Raw genomic sequence first — 24,757 nt, 5'->3', positions numbered from 1 at the left:
AGGACAATATAACTAAACAAGCAAAAGAATACACACTGCAAGATGATTACAGAAACCGCTGCAATCAAGACAAGAGAATATTTTAAGTGAGGAGCCTCACCAAATTAAAAAGAAATATATTAAATATAATTTTAAGTCTTGTGTCTGATTCTCTGAATACTTTTCTTTTAAATATAACAAGCCTATCTTGTACTATAAACATTATATGTCTGCTTATTAAAGTGTGTAGCACTTCATTCTGCTCTAGCTGCTTCTGAGACTAATTACAAATATACTGGGTGATAAAGGTAAAGGTAAAGGGACCCCTGACCATTAGGTCCAGTCGTGATCGACTCTGGGGTTGCGCGCTCATCTCGCATTATTGGCCGAGGGAGCCGGCGTATAGCTTCCAGGTCATGTGGCCAGCATGACAAAGCCGCTTCTGGCAAACCAGAGCAGCACATGGAAACGCCGTTTACCTTCCCGCTGTAGCGGTTCCTATTTATCTACTTGCATTTTGAGATGCTTTCGAACTGCTAGGTTGGCAGGAGCTGGGACCAAGCAACGGGAGCTCACCCCGTCACAGGGATTCGAACCGCCGACCTTCTGATCAGCAAGCCCTAGGCTCAGTGGTTTAACCACAGCGCCACATGGGTCCCATATACTGGGTGATATCCAGCATTAATCATACTCAATGGACAAGTCAATTAATTTCAATGGATCTACTCTGAGTAGGACGTAATTGAATATCAACTGTAATAATAATAATTATTATTATTATTATTATTATTATACACAGAGAAAAAATGTTTATAGGAATCACACTGAGAAATAATATCTTTCTATTAATTCAAGCAGCTAAAGATTGCTGTATATCAAAAGACAATACAATCTGCATGCCTTCTGAGAGAATAAAGGCCCTTTCTGAATTAGGATAAATATTTCATGGACCCATTATTTCCATAAGTCACAGAAATCCTCAATTGGTAAACTGAACGAAGGGCTTCTGAGCACTGAAGTGTTGTATTATCCAGGGTTTCCTTGAAAATGTTGTTCTTTAATGGGAAAGAATTTTGCCTCACTTCCTAGAAAGACTATGTAAAGCACCCCAGAATTCATATACTGTCAGTTTTGCTCCAAATAGCAGCTTGCAAGTGAACAAAGATGTTTATGGGAAGCCCAGGGAAGTCGTAAACAATAAGAATTCACTATATCTTGTTGGCCACGAACATCAGATTCACACGTGTCAGAATGAGCCTGATGATTCTGCCTTCAGGCTAGTTCCTCCCTTTCCTCTGAAAACCAAGTCTGGTTTACTTAGGTCTTGAGGACAGAGCCAACATCAGACTGGTTTCACTGCCTGGTTGCCTGGAGGTGATTATTATTTACCATAGGCTACCAGGTGAGTGGCTTTCTACAAGTGTAGTCTATGAAGTCTCCATCTTAATTAATATTGAGATGTGGGGACCAACGACTGAATTATTAGCATTGAGAGTTTGTTCTTATTTTTTTTCATAACAAAACACTTGGAAATAGCAAAACAGTATTACTGTTATTAACAAAATGTATTTATTTAGGCTGCAATCTCATGGTCCCTGGCAGGACAGCTGAGGAGCCAGATCTCTATACCAAAGGTGCAGCAGATCCGCCCTGGGATGCCTTTTTGTCATACAGTCGTACCTTGGAAGTTGAGCAGCTTAGTTCCCGAACGTTTTGGCTCCTGAAGGTTGCAAACCCGGAAGTGACTGTTCCAGTTTTGTGAACTATTTTTGGAAGCCGAACACCCGACTGGGCTTCCAATTGGCTGCAGGAGCTTCCTGCAGCCAATCAGAAGCCGCACTGTGGTTTTCGAACGTTTTGGAAGTCGAACAGACTTTCGGAACGGATTCCGTTCGACTTCCAAGGTACGACTGCACTTACAGCACTCACACTTCTATCAGCTGTGCCCCAATGGTGTAAGTGAAGGAGCATGCCAGAGGAAGATCAATGTAGATCTTGGACATGTGGGATCCAAATTCCCCTCCTTCTCCCAACTTACTCAATCCCCCCCCCCCCCGGATCAGCAAGAAAACTATGTCAGTCCTGGAGCTGCTATAACACATTTCCCTCTCACAGGAAGCAACAGGAGGGGTGAAATGTGAAGGGATCCTGAAACTGTCTGGCTAGAAGCCCTCTCCCAAAATCCTGGCCTGGCTGGCACAAACCTGTAGCGCATAGCGATTCCTCCACCTTCCACCTTCCCTCCCCGCCCACCTGTTGGGACTGCTGTTGGGAACATTGAAAAGGTGATCCCAAGCAATAAACAACTATTTGTTTTATGACCCTTTGAATTCTAGCCAGACATGCATGTTGATGTCTGACATTTTGAATGAACAACTCGAAAAGGAAGTTTGCAATAGAAAGACAAACTCTGCTTACTTTACATCGGGCAGGGGAACCTATATCCTTCCAGATCAGAGTGGTCCAACTTTTCATACCAAGTGGGCCACAAGAGTACCCGCGGACCACAAACTGCATTATTGAACAAAGGGGTGAGCGAGGCCAAAATCTGATGCCCCCCCCCTCCCACCCTCACTCTGCCTTCCCAAAGCCAGTTAAGTGAGGAGCCAGATTTTGGGAAGCAGGCACAAGGCTCTGGCAGGGTCCTAGAGGCCTCCCACCTCCTTCCCAAAGCTGGGAAAGCACTAAATAGGCTTTGGGAAGGAGGAGGGAGGACTCTAGGACCCTGCCAGAGCCCTCATGCCTCCTTCCCAAAGCCCAGCACCACGCTTATGTGGGGCTGTGTGTATGTGGTCAAATGTTGCCAAGGGCTGCCAAAAATGCCCTGAGGGCCACATGCAGCCCTTGGACAACGAGTTGGAGCCCAGATATTGCTGGACTTCAGCTTCCTATATCCTTGACCATTGATGGTGCTTCCCAAGGCTGCCTGGAGATGGATTCCAACATAATCTGGAGGGCCATAGGCTCTCCAACCCAGCCTTAAATCATCATCATGAAAGATGACAGAATGTGGTCCAAGCACCGTGTATGCCCTATGGTTCTAAATACTGTTTCTGTTGCAATATTTTTCTTGTTTCAACAGAACAGTATTTTGAACCACAGGGCATACACTTAAGAGGGTTAGGGATGAATTGGGGGGGGGATGTAAGGTGCAATAAAATCTTAGTAAAATAATATACTGCTGTTTTATAACTCTCTCCTCCAGCTGTCACAGTCTACCACAGAGCTGATTTATTGCTACAATAAACTCCATTCCATATGATATGCTCCAATTCAATGCTGAATTTGGCAAGGTGATGAAAGCAAATTTGGGGATTCAATTTGTGTTTCAAGTTGTGATGGTTTTACTGCACTGTACTAAAATATTACTACGACTTCCTAAAACAAGATGGAAATCAACTGCTACTACAACTTGACAATGCCGTAAACAATACATCGGATTTGGTGGTCATTAATGTTTGGAATAATAGTACCTTGGGTTACAGCCGCTTCAGGTTGCATCTTTTCTGGTTGCGCTCCGCGCCGAACCCGGAAATACCAGAACGGGTTACTTCTGGGTTTCGGCGTGCGCATGTGCAGAAGCACCGAATTGCGACCCGCGCGTGCGCAGATGCGGGTTGTGAACGTGCCTCCCGCACGGATCACGTTCTCAACCCAAGCGTCCCCTGTACAATTTTAACAGTTTTTCTTTTACTGCTTTTTCTCCAAAGGAAAAAGATAGCAAATCAAAAAGTACCATAACATGAATCATTGCTTGGCCTCAATTTAATTAGACAGAGATAAAAATTGCAGTAGGCAGCAGTATCTCCATATGGCATGACTGACCTGAAGGTGCAGTAAAATGGAGCCAATTTTCTCTTCCATTATTTTGCAACTTCATGAAGATATCTTTTCTAGTATGGCAGGCACCCCAAGGCTGTTTTACAAGGTCAACAGTCACAAAACAGAAATAGTCTCATAGATGCAACAACAAAAATGGGTTTGGGTATCCCTGTTTTTTTCTTAGCGAATTGACATCACTGTTCCTTATATAACATTTATCAGTATTGTACTGCATATTCTTCCATGGTTCAAGGTAGCAGGGAATCACGTTGCACATATATATATACCGTGTTTCTCATATTTTAAGGCATCCCCAAAAAATAAGCCATGACAGGATTTCAAACGGTTGGTGAAAAATAAGACATACCCCGAAAATAAGCACTATCGCAAAGCCCCGACCGAGCGAGAGGCAAAGCCGCGGGACCCAGCAGGAGCCTCGGTGTCCCCTGTGCGAAGCCCTGGGAGCCGGCAAGAGCCTCAGAGCGCGCGCGCTAACCCCCGGGAGCCGCGGCAAAGCCCTGGGACCCGGCTGGAGCTTCAGCGCGCACACGCGCGCCAACCCCCGGGACCCGGCTGGACGCATAGCTGAAGCCGCGGCAGCTTGCAGGAGCCACGGCGAAGCCCTGGGACCCGGCTGGAGCTTCAGCGCGTGCGCGCTAACCCCTGGGACCCGGCTGCGAGCCTCAAAGGCGTGCGCTAACCCCCGGGACCCGGCATAGCTCAGGAGCCGCGGCGAAGCCCTGGGACCCGGCTGGAGCCTCAGCACACTGTGCTTGAAGCCCTCCGACTGCAACTGAAGCCGTGCGAAGCTCCGACCCAGCGGGACCCAGCAAGAGGTGCAGCTCTCCAAAGCCCAGTGGCAAGACACTACGGTACAGGACAGGTAGGGTACTTTTTTTTCTTGCCTTGCCCACTTTATGCATGTTTAATGCAAGCTTTAATTGCATGCAATTGCTTCCTCCCCTCCCCCCCCCCCGGTGCTTTTGCATGGTGCAAAAGTACCGGTAACTGAATAAATGTAGATTGCTGTACCATACGTAATAAAAATAAGACATCCCCTGAAAATAAGCCATGGTGTGTTTTTTTGAGGAAAAAATTAATATAAGACGTGTCTTATAATATGAGAAACACGGTATATATATAATGTACCATTCAGATTGCAGGTATTACATGCTTGAATATGGTATGGTATACTTTGAAATATCAAAAACTAGGATTTTTTATCCCATCCCATAAAATATGAACTGATATTTATTCTGTCAGTAAAAGAGGCTACTGTATATTTATGCAATCCGAATTTCCTCAAAAATGAGGATTGTTTCTAGAAGTCCAGCCAGAATATGGAAGGAGAATCAAATATTTCACTTATATAACAGTTTAAAAATACATCTTAATCCAGTGTAGAAGCTGCCTGTTGTGTTAATAGCTTCTTGAGATTTTCCCTCCAGGTTCTTATGAAGTGGGAAAAGGCACTGTATGAACAAGACCAAAATGTTATTGCAGTAGGAATACAAGAAAGGTAAGGATAATGTAATATTGTGAATATAACTACACATACTATAGTGTCTAAAATTAGAAGGCATACAATTAAACCCTGGTTTAAGGAGGTTTCTCCTCACCAAGCCTCCCAACAAATTACATGTATAAAAAGCATGGAAGTTTCAATAGCTCATTCCTACCAAAGAGAGGCAAAACTCAGTCAACTGTTCTAGAGTGAGAACCTCTATTTTCTATATCAGTATTTCCCAACTGGGGGACATATGGCCCCCTGCCGCCACCCCCCGAATATTCTAAGATAGCCACAGGTGATACAGAAGTGTTTCCAACCTTTTGCCAACTGTGCTCCCCTTTTGACCTTGTTTCCTTCCTATGCCCCATTATGTGTATTTTAACACATAATAAAGTTCTGGACATAAATAAAACTCAATAGCTCTAGAGAGACATAACAGGCCAAAAGAGATACACGCAGACACAAAGGAAGCACGCAGATTTAAAATATAAACAGAAGAATATTGATGTGTTGTTTCAAATAGGATTCAAATGAAGACGCTATGTAATAGCTGTAGATTGTAACTCCACTTTTGCAAATGTCCATACTTCGCATGCAAGTGATTATCACAGTTCAATGCCGAACAATTTTATTTAAAAAATATTATTTCCGCTACTCTGCATGCGTTGCAGCAGCACAACCTACCCTCATAGTTCACAATGACAGTCAGCAGATAGGTCCTTCGAAAACTCACGGCAAGAAACCCGAGTGCCGCCCTAAAATTAAAATGTGGTGAAAAGCAACATTCGACAGGACAAATAACTGCATCGCAAGCCGGACAAGCATGTCTAATTTTGGCAGCATTACTCAACAAGAAACTGAGATATAAACAGCCAAAAGCTGGCCATTTGGAACAGTCCTCCTTCACAGCGTGCAACTGGTTGTCAAGACAACAGGATCCTCTTCCTTGCAAAAAAAAAAACCCCTTCAAGAAGTCCAATGATGGTTCAAAAAAGGAAAAGGGGGGGGTCTAGTTCCAGCAGTTAAGAGCCAACTCAATGAAACCTGCAGAAGTTTAGTCATCAAACTGAACTGAAGACACCTTAATTAAAGTTTTTCATGTAAAGTTAGAGAAGTTACTTTATAAGATGATGCATCTGCATATGTTGTTTTAGAGTGCTGTGTTTCACATAACAACATTGTCACCTTAATATAAATAGGAAGCTAAATCCGAGAGAGAGGCTGAGTTCACACCAGGGCTTTCAGCATTTTTAATGTCTCCAAAATCTATCTTGATGTTTCCCATCCACACTATTGGGTAGTGATTGATGGGTTATATTTGGACTGTCTGTTGTCCCTTCCCTTCAATTGGTGTTTCCCAATCCACAATAATTCTGGAAAACAGTATCAGCCATGCACACGCACACAGGTGCAGTATAAGTTTAGCTGAGCGCCTGCACCTTTAATTCCTATTTTACTTTATAAATACAAGTTTCCCAAATATACCAACTTGGCGTAAAAGAGCAGTCAATTCTTCATTTTGTTTTTCAAAGGATGACGCTGCAAGCCACCTCACTGACTGCAAACATAGTTACAATATTAATTAGGAATAAATATAATCGTTATCAGTGTGCTGCCTTTTCATGGCGCTTCAGATCAGATGCCTGAGGTGGCTGAGATGTCTTCCTCCACAAGCAGGATGGGGGGAGCCTTCCCTCCACGATACAGAAGGTCTGAAGAGAGGTCACATAAAGCTGTAAATCTGAATCTCGGCTTTATCATGTCAATGCATATAACAACAACAACAACAACAACAACTCCACATGGAAAATAAAATTGCAGGGAGAAGCATTCTAGCCCACCTTTCTCCCTGACATGCTAGTTTTCTATGTGCATGACACTGAGGGAGGGAAAGTTTTCTGTTCTGTGAGCCCCTAGCTGGGGCCTGCAGTGGTACAGTCCAGACACAGGTTTACCATCTTATTTTATGGTTGTGAGAACTCGGTCTAGGTCTAGCCTCTGCACTATAACGAATATACATATATTTTAAAAGGTAAAGGGACCCCTGACAGTTAAGTCCAGTTGCGGACGACTCTGGGGTTGTGGCGCTCATCTCGCTTTACTGGCCAAGGGAGCCAGCGTACAGCTTCCGAGTCATGTGGCCAGCATGACTAAGCCGCTTCTGGTGAACCAGAGCAGCACACGGAAACACCGTTTACCTTCCCGCCTATTTATCTACTTGCACTTCGTGCTTTCGAACTGCTAGGTTGCCAGGAGTACATATATTTAGTTGTATGTAATTTAATGAACATTTGAGCACAGTTTAATTAGCACACTTATTCATTAATCTCTGAGGTGAAAAAAATCCCCATAATGCTACATTGTAGAACTCACAGTTGTCTGTTTTTGCTGTAGTAACATTAAAAACTATAGCAATATTTGTTTTTTCAACTATACTTGGTACGGTAGTTGTTTTTTCAACTATACTTGTGTGATTTTTGCTGTGTCTTGACTTGAGTTTTATTTATGTCCTGAACTTTATTATGTGTTAAATTCTGTACTTTGTATGTTTCTACGGATTACATTAATAAAAAAGGGGGAAATCAGAAATGACTTCACAGATCATTCAAGAACCTGCAAAGAGTATTTCCTTTTTCAGACACTTATTTTCAAACTTGTATTTTGTATGCTGTCCACCAGGTGGCATCGGGTGCTACACTTTTTAAAAAGGCTACTGCGGTTCATGTCAAACTCTTTCAAAAACCTTCCTTTGCCATCTTGCAATAAGTTTTGCTCCACAGGTAACACAATTACAACAAATAAAGGCTTGACATATCTCACTTTGCATGCCATGAGTCTATCTCCTATATTGGTTTTACCTTTTAAATTGCATTACTGAAATAAATGAACTTTTCGACGCTATTCTAATTTTTCAAGTTTCACCTGTAGGCTAAAAATCAGCACCCACATATTAACATCTGGATCAGAACCTTAATGGAAAACAATTCACCAGGCTGCATGAGTTCTGACCCACACCTTAATGGGGGAAAGGCCCTCTTTTCCAAAATGATGGTCCCATACATAGGCTTTTTCTTTGGAACCCCTAGGCTGCAATCCTAGCCTCACTTACTTGGGAGTAAGTTCCACTGTTCAACCAGACTTCATTTGGCGTAGACATGGTTAGGCTTGCACTATTAGTCAATCAAGCCTAGAGCTTGTAGATTGTTGTCCCTTGTAGATTTGGGATCAGCCAATTGGGGAAAGTGGCCTTGAAGCATGTCTTTATAGGTGTTGGATTCATTAATAAAAGGCAAATTGGGGAGGAAAGGAATAAATACTTACCAAGACAAGTTGTTTCTTATAACTATCACTTAACTGGGCACTGTGCTGGGTGACGGAGCCCTGTGGCAGCTCACTCGCTTTTTCCTGGAAGCTAACTAATTCAGCATGCTATCAAGGCAATTTTGAGGCTAGTTTTAATTTATAGAAACAAATGCATCAAAATTTAATCTAAAAGAGAGGCTCTGAATTTGCTGTTCAAGGTAGGATGCAATAAATTATTTGAAAACTGTTCTAAAAACAATTTTAGCCACCATGGTGCTTGCAGGCTAGATATCTACCACGCAATCTAACCTGGGTATGCGCTTCAGGAAATCATAGGGAACATCAGCTCACAGCCAGCCAAGCAAATATTATGCAGCCATCAAATGGCAATTCCCCACGCTCCAAATGAAGCCTGGCTTTGTAACCAAATAAGTAATGGGGAAGGAAGGAAAGGTAATGGGGAAGCAGTATATCATCATAAAACCAAATATGAAGAAGCAAAAGTTTTAAAAAGTGAAAGTGCACAACAGAGAAATTGCTGCATTGTTGACAAATCCGTAGATTTTTGCAAACAGGTTTGGTTTTTTTTTAATTACTCGATCCATTCCGCTAATTAAAGCCTGCTGTTGCTGGGCAAATAAAAGTGGTGCCAAGACGTAACCTGGCTGATGGATGAATAAAAAACCGGACTGCTTGGACAGTCCATTTACAGTAATGTGGAGAGACATTAGAGAAGTCGCCCTTCTGTCGCTTCTCGCCTATGATTCACTCAAAATTCAACATCAAGTTTAGTTACCACTGATAAAGCATTTGAATATTCCCATTTTAAAAAGACTTTATTATTTTTGGTTGGTGTTTTGCTGTCTCGGCAGAGTCCTGTTCTACGTTACAAAGTGCTGACAAACGGAAAATTTAGAAATTCCAAACCTACCTCTTGGTGACAAAACTGCCTGTTCTGAACCACTGAATATCTGAGTGCTTTATTAACTAACATGCATGCATAATCAGCCAACTCGTTTGCCAAAACTGCAGGTCCTGATCCAATAATGCCTCTCTGTCACATCTACCCATAAACAAGGTACAATATCTTGCCTACCACTATGTATCACAATTTCACAACAAATACTGTATTCAGAGAACAAGCAGTAGAGTCATAGCTGCCAAGTTTTCCCTTTTCTCGCAAGGAAGCCTATTCAGCATAATGGAAAATCCCTTTAAAAAAGGGATAACTTGGCAGCTATGAGTAGAGTGCCTCTGTCTTAATTACATTTCAGTACTTTATAATGTCATCAGTGGTGTGCAATACTTACAGAATTATCTACTCAATGTAAAATTGTCAGAGTTACACATTGCTCAAATGAACCCATTCGGACCATGATCCGCATGTTGACATTCCTGCATTTTAGGGGGCTGGACTAGATGACCCTCCTGGTCCCTTCCAACTCTACAATTCTATTATTCTAACCAATAATTCCACCATCTCAGGGGCTTAATTGGGATTGTGACCCCCCCCCTTTATGCACAAAAGGGAAGGGGATGTGCATACTTATTAAACCATTAGATCGCTCTCTTCCGACTTGGTTCCCTCCTGATGTTCCCATTGTGCCTGACCATTGGCCAGGCTGGGGCTAATGATAGTTGCAATCCAAAACATCTGTAAGGTACCAGGTTTGGGAAAGCTGCAGTAGATGATTATCCTTTCCTATTCATTGGCTGGCTGTATAAACCTTAAAACTACTGAGGCTAATATTGTAATGTAAAAACATCTTTGGATATATTGTCATTAAAAATCTATGTATTCTAGCAGCAAAATCTTGTTTCTTTTAAAAAAAAGTAGCCTCCCATTTCTCTCCACCACCCCCACACAAAAAAAGTTAATTGCTTTGGAATTTAATTAAGCAAGACAATGCTCTTCATCAATTGTCTGTAGAATGACAATACATGAGGCAGCCTGAAGCTTTAAGTTGCAGGCACCAGATTCCTATGCTAGTGCACAATTAATGCAATTATACCAACAGGTCAACCCTGAATAAGGAGATATTCTCAAATTGATAGTAAATAATGTTGCATTGTACCTTCCACATTTTAACAGTATATTGTTGACTTTTTTCTGAATATCACACAACCATGTGAGCCAGGTGAAGTCACTAAGCTTTGCAAAATATCTTTTAAAAATATTTATATCCTAGCTGAATAAAAATATGTAACTGATTTATAAATCAGTTCCTGTTCACCGAATTAACAATGACTTCTAAGTTTGATTTATTTAGCTGTCCTGGTGATTAACCCACCGTGTGAAACAATAGCAACCCCTCTAAAAATGAGCTGACAATGATCCCCCCCCCCGTTAACTGCCAAATTTATCTGCCAGAGACCAATCAGACACTGCCAAACAAATGAGTATTAGTTCAAAACCAACCTTCCATTATAGAAAAAAAGTTGTTTTACCCTGAAGTTGAAGAACATGATTAGAGAAGACCAAGATTGTGTTTAAAGCGAAGTAGACACGGGGAAGAGAAATAGGGCATGTCAAGGAAAACCAGCAGACGAGGAGTCCAAGGGAATCTGGAATCCAGAACCAGTGTGAAAATGTTCAAGCTCTGCAGATCACAGCTCTCAAACTTAATCACTTGATTTGCCAGAGCTAACACAGAGGTGCTAACAGCAGAACACAAAGTTCCTACTGTGATGATTACGATAAGCTCTCTCTGCAATTGGTACGGGCAACATGCAAACAGGACTTAAAATGTTCCCCAATGACAACAGCTGCTAAACATCTATACACAGAAATAAGCAGCTTGCATAGACAAGCTGGAAAAAATTAACATACAGTATATGATCTCTCGCTACTCACATTTGCCTGCTCCTCCTCCTCTGCAGTTCAGCCTTAGCTGATCTGCCACCAGCATCCTTTAAGTTTGTTCTGCACATGTTCTAACAGCTTCATGTTCGCTTGTGCTCGCCCTTTTTGCAAAGCCTCCAGATCTGTCTGCCAGCTGAATGGGGCTGGGCTGGGGGACCTACCGCTATGTAGGCGACATTTATTTAATTAGCCTAACAAGGAATGAAGTTTGAGGTGGGTGGGTGAAAGGAAGGCCACCTGACAGCCTGTAGATATCAGAGTGCAAATGCCACATGTTCCCCATATAAATGACTACCTTCCCCCAAGACGGCAGAAACCAAGACAGCTGTAAAGGAATTATAGCCGTGGATGCATACAATGCATTTGCTACTGAACTGATTCCAGATTGCCAGACGCTCAAGTATTTCTTGACTGATTTTGTTCAAAGTGACAATGATTTTGTTCAAAGTGACAAGCTTTCGAGACCCCAAAGCCTACAGGCATCAATCACATCGCGATTTAATCAGCTCATCTGCGCAAGGATGCCAGAACCCTCCTTCCACCTCCAAAAATTCATTAAAATGTCTTGTTCCTGGCTGCTTTTACAAACATGAAAGCCACAAAAAGAGGAAGAGTTCAGTAAAATTTATTGCAAAGATCCACTCCTTGAAGGCAAAAAAGAAATTCTTCTTGAAGCTCCTAACCTTCAACTCCCCGAAGGTGCATTGCAGCAATGGTAGAAATTGATTTAATGAGAGGCTTCTATTAGGGAGAGTGCTGCTCTCACCAGGAAGTCCCTCCCCCCTGCTGTAATCAATAATTTAAGCAAAGCCAAGAATCATGTCAGCCAAAATGACCAGGAAAATGGCTTTTATATATATATATATATATATATATATATATATATATATATATATATATATATATCCCTGTGGAATAGTAGTAAAATCCAATTAAAAACTGAATGGGAAATTTCTGCTGCTGTTTTTTCGAAATAACTCTGGGTATCTTTGCTTGCATACTGAAATCAGGCATATTTTTTCTGTCCGTCCCCCCATTAATGGAATGATAAAAACGTTGTTACACAGAATATCTTAAATCTATAGGCTGAGCATATTGCCCACTATCCCCATCGCTGCCCCAATTTTTCTTAAAACAACACTACATTTCAAGGCTTCAATCCCGTTAAGGGTTTCAGAAAAGTCAGTCTCACTGAAGTCACTGAAATACGTATGTTCAGTAACAATGATTGACGCTTTAGTCTATAATGCCTCCAGAACGTTCATGTACTACTGATTTTAGTACAGAATTCTAGGCCTTCTAAAACTTCTTAGATGGAGTCATGGGATGGATTCCACTAATGTGGAAACTTTTACAAGGCTCCAAAAGCCCTGACCCAGCCAATATCACTGTCCTTTAATACTCAGACCCCTTTGCTATGGGCTGACACCCCTATGTCACATCAACCTCTCTATAATATTAGAACAGCTAAGACAATGGCCGCAAGAGGGGCATTACACTCCTGACTGTAAACTCCTAAGTCTTTACCCTGGTATTTGACACTTAAGGTGCATATATTTAGGGAGCCACCTTATTCCTGTGATTGTAATTTTGGATTTTAATGTTGTTTTGAAAGGCTGTTCACCTTGGGGGGAACAGTTAATAATAAAGCAAGTTATTAATATTAATATTATTAATAATAATCCATCAGACTATATTAGCCAATAGCTTCAAGCGAGACAAAACTTTAGGATAACCTGGTTAAGTCAAAAAGCAACACATGAAGGAGTTAAAACCATAGAGCAGGCATCCCCAAACTGTGGCCCTCCAGATGTTTTGGCCTACAACTCCCATGATCCATAGCTAACAAGACCAGTGGTCGGGGATCATGGGAATTGTAGTCCAAAATATCTGGAGGGCCGAAGTTTGGGGATACCTGCCATAGAGTAAACTGTCCTGCCATGCTTAGCTAAGTCTACTTCCCCTCAGGGATGCGGGTGGTGCTGTGGTCTAAACCACTGAGCCTCTTGAGCTTGCCGATCGGAAGGTTGGCGGTTTGAATCTGTGCGACAGGGTGAGCTCCCGTTGCTCTGTCCCAGCTTCAAAAGCACACCAGGGTCATTCCATATCAAGTGATCCAAACTTTTTTACCTCATGTCATCCAACTTTCTTAATATTTTGTACAATTGCTGAATGATCAAAACTAAGTTTAAATCTAAAATTTTAATTATTTATCTCATTCCGTCTGTGAGTTATGAGGGTTTGAAAAAAAATTAAATGACAATTTTGGCTGTGCCGTACTACACAAAAACCTTAATAGCTCAGGCCAGAGCTGAGATACATCAAAACTAAAAACACCAATCTCTTCAGAACTTCATAGGCTTTCATATGATATGTCACATGATGGACTTACTTTAAATAAGTTCAAAATAAAAAATAGAATTATGATTAAATTTTTCAAAAAATATATTGCTTATTTAATATTTCCAAGCACTACCTGCTAAATTTCATCTTGCGATCTCAATGGGATCACATAAAAATATTTTGTACATACATGTCTGCTTTATTGGGTTCTATTTAGGATAAATGGGTCTTCTTGGAGTAAAATGTAAGGGAATGAAAAAGACTTAACTATAATATCAGTTAGGGTGCTTCAGACATTTCTTTAGAAAGTTATTCAATTAAAAGGTGTCTGAAAAGCTAGTCAGGCTTTTCTTTTAAAAATCTGTTCCAAAGCGGAGTGATAGCTTGCATGATAGAATTAACACTTTGAAAGAATTCTTGTTAGTACTTCATTTGATGAACATTACAACAAAATACATATCAAACAAACTTATTACACTGCTGGAACTGTTAACCTGGTGCCAAGATAACATCCCTTCTATCCAGTTCTTATTTTCAACAAATAAGGAGTACAGAAAAGAAGACATGTTCCTAAAATGACGCTTTGAAAGAATGAAAGTTATCAAGGGAACACAAGGATTTCATTGCTTTGTTCCATCTACATCCAGTCCAACAGAAATAGTGACCAAGTTGTACAAAATATAAGAAAACTGCATGATATGCAAGTACAGTGGTACCTTAGTTTGCAACCGCTTTGGATTATAACCGTTTCAGATTACAACCACGTGTGTCCCCTTTTTGTGTGTGGATTACAACCCTTTGGGGGGGGGGGGAGGTTTGCAACCAATTTTGGGAGGGTGGCCCCATTGGTGAAAGTGCGCCTTGGGTTACAACCTGTTTTGGTTTACAACCGGACCTCCGGAACGGATTATGGTTGTAAACCAAGATACCACTGTAGATAAATAGGTACTGTAGCAGGAAGGTGAACGGTGTTTCCGTGCGCTCTGGTTTCCATCACGGTGTTCTGTTGCTCCAGAATCGGTTTAGTCATGCTGGTCTCATGACCCGGAAAGCTGTCTGTGGACAAACGCCTGCTCCCTCGGCCTGAAGTGAGATGAGCACCGCAACCTAACCGACCAGGGGTCTACTTTACCTTTACCTTACTTCCCCTCACCTTGGGAGGAACTAGATCACCAAGCCTTTGTACTTCCCAGGCTACCTGAGAAGCTCAGCATGTGACATGGTTTGAGCTAGTTGCTCCAGCTCAAACCGCATGGTTCTCACCAGTCGCTTGAGTTCCCATACAATAATTTAGGAACTTTCACCACTAAGCTCAGTTCTGCTGCCCGTGAAATCTTTTCTCAAGCATATGAGTCTGGACTTTGAACAGTTTGTAAGTAAGCCATTTTTAACTTACCAAAGGTGTGGTCTTCTCCTATGCTGGGGAAGAGGGAAATTTTTGGAAAGTAACATTTTAAGGGGACATTTTGGAACTCACTTAGAAGGGTCTATTTTAAAGTTCTAACAGCTTATATTTCCATGCTTTAATTTGCTGCATATTTTGTGACTTTGAATGTCTGCTGGGTTTCTCTCACCAAAGAGTGCTTGTCCCCAGTTTGGATTCTGGCATCCAGGAATTCATATATATATATATATATATATATATATATATATATATATATATATATATATATATATATTGCACCAACAAAAACAAGCAGGTCAAAGGTCAGGGAAGAGACTAGTAAAGTGAAATGGGTGAGGAAGGGAGCTCAGGATATTCTAGGGCAGTGTTTTTCAACCTTTTTGGGGCAAAGGCACACTTGTTTCATGAAAAAAATCAGGAGGCACACCACCATTAGAAAATGTTAAAAAATTTAACTCTGTGCCTATATTGACTATATATAAAGTAATTCTCCCACGGCACACCAGGCAACATCTCGCAGCACACTAGTGTGCCGCGGAACAGTGGTTGAAAAACACTGTTCTAGGGAACACTGAAATGTCCTCAGCTCAGGTAATGCTTTGACATATGCCACCTCATATAAACTAGTCTGCAGTGTCACCTGACTTTTAAGATGTGACTGTTGCATCATTTCTTTGTTCTCTTTCCTTTGCTTTGTAGCTTCCACCTGGGACCTTTTAATCTGTTGACCTGTTGACCTTGGAGCCAATTTCTGTTTATGACCACATTTGCCAGTATTTGTTTTTTGCTGTTCAGGATTTTGGCTGCTCAGGCTTTTGGCAGGGGGGTGAGTAAATTATCTACTGGCTACTGCTGAATTATCCACACAATACATATAAAACACTCTTGTGCTACTCTAACAGTCATGGAGAATCCTGGGAACTTTAGCTTGTTAAGGATGCTCAGCTACCATTCCCAGCCCCCTTAACAAACTACAGTTTCCAGAAACCTCTGAGATTGTTGAAGTGGCATAAAAGTGCTTTATAAATATATGGTGTGTGCATGTGACCATTATATTGGTAACTGCTGTATGCTAGAGGATAGCAGTTATTTACATTTTATTGTATAAAATGTGTGCTAAGACGTAACCAGTTCTGCAATCAGCGGAATTGATGAAGGGCAGGATATAAATTGAACAACTAAATTAAACAAATAAACACAACCACCAGATAATACAGATGTCTGCATCACAGCACTTGTTCCAAGGATGCTTTGTTCTAAGCATCAATAGGGGCAAACCTGTCAAGCAATCAATTTATCATCTGATAATGGCTCTGTCAGTTCAGTTTCCTACAATGCCTTCTGCAAGGACACAGGTGCAAGGAGAACAGAACACAGAACACACAGGTGCCTCGTGCTTCCTGTCCCCCCACTTCATTATTTCATCTGAAATATATATTTTGTGACATATTTTAGTTGGGGTTCATGGGGAGGGGAAATCTATTTGGGATAAGTCAGAGGATTGCAAAAACAAGGCAATCCCAATCAGCGCTGTATCTCACTAGGAATGACACTTGTAATTCCAGTTTCCCTCACATGTGCGTCAATTTTGAGGCTACTTACCTGATGGACTGTCACAGCTTTATCCTTTATGTGTCTAACATTGCTATTCAGGAAAGGAAATAAGGCTATGGGTTTGCCCCAGCATCGGGCATCCTCTTTGCATATAGCCGTTGGAATTAGATCGCTTGCGCATTAATGCAACATTATGCAGAAGCACAGTTTTAAACACACTGAAGCACTCTAAATTTGCTAGATAGTCTAGCAGCTGCTGGATTCCATTCCACTGGGAGGAATGGCAGCCCCTTCCCTTCTTTTTACAGATTTAAGTATCCACTTAGGAGCATATATCAAGTAGACAATTTTGGCAGGAATTCTATGCTGCTTTTTTTTAAAAAAATGCTGAAGCATAGATTTATCAGGCCAAATTCACTCATATTTCAATGTCTTGTTTCATAGCTTTGGGGAAACCTGAAAACCATGTTTTTAAAAGCGTGGTCTGAATTATGATTGCCTTCTCTTTCTTCTCTTTTTCCTTAGCAACAGATACTTGGGCTGGGGCCGGAGCCCAGCACCTCTGGGATACAGAGGTGCAGCAGAGGATTTAAGAGAAGGGATGCAAAAGGTTTGGAAGAGTAAGTGGAAAGGGAAGAAAGGGAGAAGCAGGGCATGAGTAGCAACAGTGGGTGATTTGGGCAAAACCTGATAAATAACTGGGTTAAAAGCAGGCAGGAACACTAAGATATGGGGTATGGAGAGGAGACAAAAAGGTGGAACAAGGAGAAAACAACCCAAGAAGCGACAGGCTTTCGCTAGATCACCCTCTGGGCTTGGAGTCAATCCTGCGGCTGCTTATACCTCACCTATGGAGAACAAACGCCAAGGGCCGAATCAGTGGGATGGGCAACGTTTGAAACATAACTACACAGGAGCATTATCATACACCAAGCTGTTGAGACCCTTTCCCCCCAAATGCAACTGTTGTCATTTGAATCACACCAACATAACTCAATGGGGGGGGGGAAATGGGAGCATGTTGGCATTGCCACCATCATGTTGTGGAGGCTTTTCACGCCAACAGCTTGCTGTGTGGACGTGCCATCACATGGGTTACAAACAAACCATAAAACTGAAAGTATCACTTGTCCTTGTGATACCTATTTGTGTGGTTCCATCACTACAAACACTCACGAGTTTGACAAGTAAAAGCTTGGGGGGGGGGGAACCCGTTCACTTTCTATTGTCTATAATTCACTATCTTCACATGATATAGACAGGAAAGCTAACAGCGTGACTTTAAAATATATAAACAGACTAGCGGATTCTAAACAATCCCCATACCCCGATCAACTGCAGAAGCCCTTTATGTCATATCCCGTTCTGTCCCAGAGGATCCCACAATCCTCAGGAGATAGAAGTCTGCATAGGAAGACTTTACAAATATCAGATACCCCATCTTGCGGAAGTGTTTCCATTAGCAGATAGCCAGAATTGGATGCAATCCTATGTATTACTGCAGCACCGCTTTGCCTATTGAAGATTATTGATGGTTAATTCTGTAACAGTTCAAAGCTCCACCCTAAAAATACTTATCAGGAAGCAAAGTCCCACAGAACTCAAAGGCACATTTTGAAAATAAATGTGATTAGGATTGAGCTGCCACAATTTAAATTTAAATGCAAAGCAGAAAGTACCAGGAAAAAAAGCTCTGAGTTTTAAAACAAGAACTTTGTGTAGCAACTGGACAGAATCATTAACACTGTCATTTGATCGTTATTAACAGGCTAGCTGAACTTTCTTTAGTTTTATCACAGCCATTTATATGACCAAAAGAATTAAACTTTTCTTAAGGTGAGTTATTGCATCGCTAAAGGGTAGACAGTCCCACTATAAAGATAAACACTTAAGCTTGGCAAAATTTGCAATCTCAGCTGCATTCCTTGAAGCCAACTGATATACTGGCCCAAACCTCACTCGTTGCAAGGATTTACTCAAGCACATACCATTTTGCCTTCCCACACACCCACAACATACAAAAGAAGCATCTGTACCTGTTTCATCTGGGGAACTCGGAGATGCACTGTCCTGAGACAGCGTTGTCCAACTAGAGTCTTCGTCGCTCGGAGCCAGGTTCTGAATCCTATGTAGCGCGCAGTCTGTTTTGGCACCAGTTTTAGGATGATCCTTTTTTGTTTCCGGGCTTGACGATATGGTCGCTACCTGTCCGTCTTCCGGACTCGCTGGCTTGTTTTGTTTCCGAAGCAAGGCATCCCCATTAACAATCACTGTGGAAGCCTGGCTATTGCACTGCGAGGACAGTTTCTCCTCCCCTGCCACTTGGCTATTCCCCAAATTCTGCTCAACGTCCCTTGCAGATGTCTCGAGATCTGCATAGTAATTTAGGAAGCTCTTGGTTCTCCGCCGTTGTGTCGGTAGTATTTCGCTGCCTGAGGAATCCTCCTGGTTTGGCTCTTTCCCCTCCAACTTCTCAGAAGTTATGTTGATGCCCGCGGTAGTTGTAGGAGAGGTCAGGTTCTTGTTAGGATCCTGCTGCCCCTGCTCCGCTGCTTTCCTAAGCTGGTTTTCCCCATTCTTCACCAGCTTTATGTTGGAAGAATTGTTGCCCAGCAGGGGCTGCGCAGCAGGATCAGAAAGGCCCATGGCTGTCTGGATGTTAGTCAGTGCATATTTTTTCCTGCATTTTGGAGGGGTGCTGTTCTTGACTTCTGTGTGCTTGATTTCGGCATTCAGCAGCTCGTTGTGAGAGGAGCGCAGGTGGAGTGTGTTGGGCGGAGTGGCAGGACCGTTCCGATTCACAATGTCCGTCGCGCTGTTGCTTGCCATAAAACCTGCCAAGGTTTCCACACCGGAGTCAACTAGGGAAGTAGCAGAAACAAACACTCATGAGGTATCCTTAAGCATAATAATCACCTGGTGTTAAGTGTGCTTGGAAGCAGGATTGAAAAGCCTGCATGCATACAGTGAGGGGGGGAGGAGTATTTGATCCCCTGCTAAATTTGCCCGTTTGCCCTCTGACGAAGAAATGACCAGTCCATAATTTTAATGGTAGGTTTATTGTAGCTGTGAGAGACAGAATAACAACAGGAAAAACCCCAGAAACCCAGAAGACAAAAGCAGGGGATCAAATACTTTCCCCCCCTCACTGTATCCACCCATGAAATAAGCAGCAACATCTTGAATTTAATGGCAGGTCGCAGATATGCCAATCTCCCCAAAGGTTCATACAACTGAGGAGGGAAATTGAAAGGTTTATGCCAGGGGTGGGAAACTTGTGGTTCCAGGTGATGTTTGGACAACAGCTCTCTTCATCCTGACCATTGGCCATGCTGGCTGGTACTGATGGGAGTTGGATTCCTGGCCCACCACATCTGGAGGCCCAGAAGTTTCCCTCCCCTGGTTCATGCATTCTTCGTAGGGGAAGAACACAGCAAAATCTCACTATAGGCTTTTTGATTACTGCTTTTTCATCCAGTTTTGCAGTATAACAATACTAAAATAAGAGTGCATTGGTGAAGACTGACAAGGCACTGCCCTGGTAAGGTGTATTTAAGAATAATATATGGCTTTTTAAATTGGGGAGAGCGGGTATTGATTTTGTCTGTTACTATGGTATGTATTTTTATGTTTTTGTATTGTAAACTACCCTGTGATCCTCTGATGAAGGGCAGAATAGAAAGAGGGTTCTGGGTGGGCCTTCAGAACTTTTCCTTCATCATTATTTGTTAAAGGAAGAGCTTTGCATAATCAGAACCCTCCTTCCAAGAGTGGACAACCAGAGATACCTACATGCAGGACATGAAAAGAAGCGTCTTCCCTCATTGTTTATCCCCAAACAAAATAAAAAAAATTCCTTCCAGTAGCACCTTAGAGACCAACTAAGTTTGTAATTGGTATGAGCTTTTGTGTGCATGCACACTTCTTCAGATACACATGTTTATCCCCAGATATTCAGAAGTATAACTTCCAGGACTGTGGAAGGCTGCATATAACATTCATGGTTCAAGAGCTGTTGATAGACCCAATTCATCACAAATAAGGAAAAAAGAGGTGGGAACTCTATAAAAATAGGAGTAACGTTTATAAAGTGGGGTGGGGGAGATATTAAGAAGGGAAGGAGAAGAAAGTAGGTTGTTGTGTTTCAGGAACATGAAATGGAAAAAGTGATGTACACTAAACTGACAACTTCTGAGCATCTGTCATCAGGAAAAAAAATAACCATATGTCTTCATATTCATCTTCTTAACACTCTCCAGGTGCTATTTTGACTTTTCAGTTAAGCTACAAAAATCAAGACTGCCACTAACTTTACTTGGTCAATGGGATAGGAGCTTCAGTGGGATTTCAGTATCACTAAAGAACAAAACGAGGCATAATTGTTTTTCACATGGCACTGCAGATACACCATTGTTTTCACTGGAGTTTCCTACAGCAAACACAAAGGGCTAAATCCTGCGTGAGACTTCAGTGGCTTTAGGAAACGTAATTGGGAAACGTGAATCTCTATCACATAATGGCCATGTGCCAGGAATTCAGAACCAATCTGAGACGCATGCTCTTCTTTCATACTTTGCTTGTCATGGCAAAACACTAATAAACCCAGGGTGCCATGCAAACATGTGAAGCGGCTCTGGTTCGTGGGCTTCAGTTTGCTGAATAAGAAAAGAGATACCTAAGTGATTATAGAAAATTTTAATTAAAAGGGGCAGGGAGGGGCAAACACATCAAGCTGAATAAATAGTCTGGTGCTGGTCAGTCTGCACATCATAGCTAGCGCTCTCCTGTTTGTCAAAACAGATTTGCATGAAGCAGATGGCTCATTCATTTTAGGGTTATGCAATGTTGAAAACAAGAGGCGGCAGGGGGCGGGGGAAGCAAGAAAAATGCTAGACTGTCAGATCTGGTTGACAAAGTTTCTGGTGTCATGGACCTCTCCTTTGAAAAACCTTTGAGAATCACTTCAGCTGTTTACCCCTTTGTTTTCTCTTTTATTACAGCTTTGATACTGGGAACACTAATTCAGCATCAAGACACACTCCAGTTGTCAAAGCCAATAATGGGAATGCTGTCTATATTCTCTTCCTCCCTACTTTGATTTCTCTGTTCCTCACTCTTTATCAGTTCACACACACCCTTATTTAGCAAATAAATTGTGACAGAATATTATGTCTTGCCGCACCGAGGAAATCACTGTATAATATATCAGGCTTCTATTCTTTAACACATCCTTTGGATTCATTATGTTAAAAGGCACTGATACGTGAATGTTGTCAAAACTAACAAACTAAAATTTCAGGCATTTAGGAACATACAAACCTGCCTTTTACTGAGTCTGGCCACTGATCTGTATAGCTAGTATCGTTCACACTGACTGACAGGAATATTTCACAGGTGTACCTAAGATGCCGGGGCTTGAATCCAGGACAATCTGCATAGCTATGTGTAGCCGCAATTGGACTTCACTTGATCTAATGTACCGATTCAACCCTATAAAGCTTCTTACACCTTTTTCTACTTCGACCTCTTCCTTCTGGCATTACTGTTGACCTGAAAATGTACGTGGTGCCTGAAATGGATTTGTGCCAGTGGAATTAGTACCTCAAATGTTAATGTAAGAACTGCCCTGTCTGTACATCTTCACCACGTTGTTGGTTTTAGCCTTTCTGCATACATCCTACCACACCATCCTTATTTTCATCTGTAGAATATTGGAAAGCACGTTGGAAGGCTACAGTACACGGTGGGGCCACCGAGGCAGGACTTTGGGGGAGAGGTCCAGGACCCCCAAACAAACGACAGCTGCCTACCACATTTTTTAAAAATGTGAAGCGATACATATTGCAATCTAAAGACACAGACACTGAAAGACCATGAGTCTAAAATCACCTAACTTCACCAAGGTTAGGGCTGCTAATATTCTCACCGCCTTGCACAGCTTAATAAAAAGATGGAAGCTTACATTTCTGTGTAACAGTGCCTCTAGGAGTTCAAGATAATAAAGATTCATGGCCCAGAAAGACCCTGTGTCAGTCAAGGGCTTTCACCTCAGCACCATGTTGTAGTCTACTTTCCAATTTTCTAATCCATTATTAACCAAAGAAAGCAATGACAAAACCCCACGTGCCCCTGAAAGACAAAGGTAGAGAAGGAGAAGAAAAATGAAAAAAAAATTGGTGAGCTAAAGAGAAATCACCCGAGGCTGAACTCCGTAAAATCGACCCTATCTGAGGAGTGAATCATCTCTGCTGTGTAGCCTAAATCATATTCCAAAATTGATGGCTAGAGACACTGCTTTTTTTCACAGCAGAATTTCTATCTTCCTTGCTCACTTTCTGATCCAGCTGCAACGAGAGCTGAGTGGACCACATGGAAACCCAAGGAATCAAACCAGGGAGATGGTTCTCTTACCAAAGCTTAAAACCTAGCAAGTCAAAGAGATGCCTGAGGTGTACATATCGTGCCTGACTCCTGCACATTCTTATTGATCCAAATTATGCTCCCGGGGCAGTGATCTTGCGAACCTCCTGACAGCATCCTCAAAATAAATGCCACATAAATTTGTGCTTCAAGGAGAATAATTCTGAGTGCCTTAACAGGAACTTTAGAGAGAGGTAGACAGGCCATTACTTACTCTCTCTCAGTACTGTTAATGAAAAACTAAAACAATTGAAGAAATCAATGTTATTAAGTTAATAAGGACAGTATAGGTACAACTACCAGGGGTCAGCAAACTTTTTCAGCAGGGGGCTGGTCAACTGTCCCATAGACCTTGTGGGGAGCCGAACTATATTTTTTTGGGGGGGGGGGATATGAACGACTTCCTATGCCCCACAAATAACCCAGAGATGCATTTTAAATAAAAGGACACATTTTACTCATGTAAAAACACACTGATTCCCAGACCGTTCACGGGCCGGATCCAGAAGGCGATTGGGCCGGATCCAGCCCCTGAACCTTAGTTTGCCTACCCATGAACTAGACCAGGCATCCCCAAACTTCGGCCCTCCAGATGTTTTGGACTACAATTCCCATCATCCCTGACACTGGTCCTGTTAGCTAGGGATCATGGGAGTTGTAGGCCAAAACATCTGGAGGGCCGCAGTTTGGGGATGCCTGAACTAGACCATAATTGGCCATGCCTAGGAAGCATTTCCTTTGGATGAAGGCAGACTTATTGTACAAATGTAGTATGGGAAAGGACCCTGAGGGCCATCTAGTCCAATCCCCTGCAATGCAGGAATCTCAACTAAATCATACATGACCATCCAACCTCTGCTTAAAAACCTCCAAGGAAGTAGAGTCCACCACTTCTTGCGGCAGTCTGTTCCACTGTCGAACAGCTCTTACTGTCAGAATGTTCTTCCTGAATCTCTTTTCTGACTAAGTGCCGAGACCAGATGATGGAACAAATACCCCATCTTGCACACACACACACACACACACACACACACACACACACACACACACACACACAAAATCAAGAGGGTGGGGAAATAAGCAGGAACTTGATGTAATGTACTGATTCAGCCCTATAAAGCTTGTAGAATTGGAAGAGACCACAAGGGTCATCTAGGTCAACCCCCTGCAATGCAGGAATCTTTTGCCCAATGTGGGGCTCAAGCCTGAGATTAAGAGCGTTGTGCTCTACCAACTGAAATATCACTTCATCCTCCATTATGCTGAATATTTATATCTCACTGTGGAACATTCAAGACACTCCTATACATGACAACTCTACCGTATTATCTCAGCATGGACGATTGTAGGCTGGAGGAGGAAGAAGAGGGAGAGGGAGAAGAAAAAGAAATAGAGCACCCAATGAACTCATGGCAGAGGTGAGATTCAGACCAGGGTCCTAGCCACTAGCACCACAACAATGCTTTATGCAGGACGACTTCACTGGAGTATTACAGAATTTACAAGCTTCGGGAGAAACATGATGCAACAAAGATGAAGAAGGGGATAGGGACACAGT

General features: G+C 42.1%; 1 protein-coding gene across 15 annotated transcripts in view; it reads right to left on the bottom strand.

Moving 5' to 3' along the window:
• The window catches only part of APBB2 (amyloid beta precursor protein binding family B member 2), a 162,904-nt gene that overhangs the window by 70,228 nt on the left and 67,919 nt on the right, over positions 1-24,757 (bottom strand). For 14 of the 15 annotated variants that reach the window (XM_035112957.3, XM_088658904.1, XM_035112960.3 and 11 more), the window contains one exon: positions 18,816-19,640. In XM_035112957.3, coding sequence (XP_034968848.3) covers positions 18,816-19,640 — 825 coding nt within the window. Of the gene's footprint in view, positions 1-18,815; positions 19,641-22,741; positions 22,909-24,757 lie in introns of all 15 variants that reach the window. The other variant, XM_088658922.1, reaches the window with a different exon arrangement.

Source organism: Zootoca vivipara, chromosome Z1 (genome assembly GCF_965207765.1).
Source record: "Zootoca vivipara chromosome Z1, rZooViv2.hap1.1, whole genome shotgun sequence".
NCBI classification, from domain to species: Eukaryota; Metazoa; Chordata; class Lepidosauria; order Squamata; family Lacertidae; genus Zootoca; species Zootoca vivipara.
The sequence above is the reverse complement of the archived record's forward strand: the minus strand, read 5'-3'. Positions and strand labels throughout refer to the sequence as shown.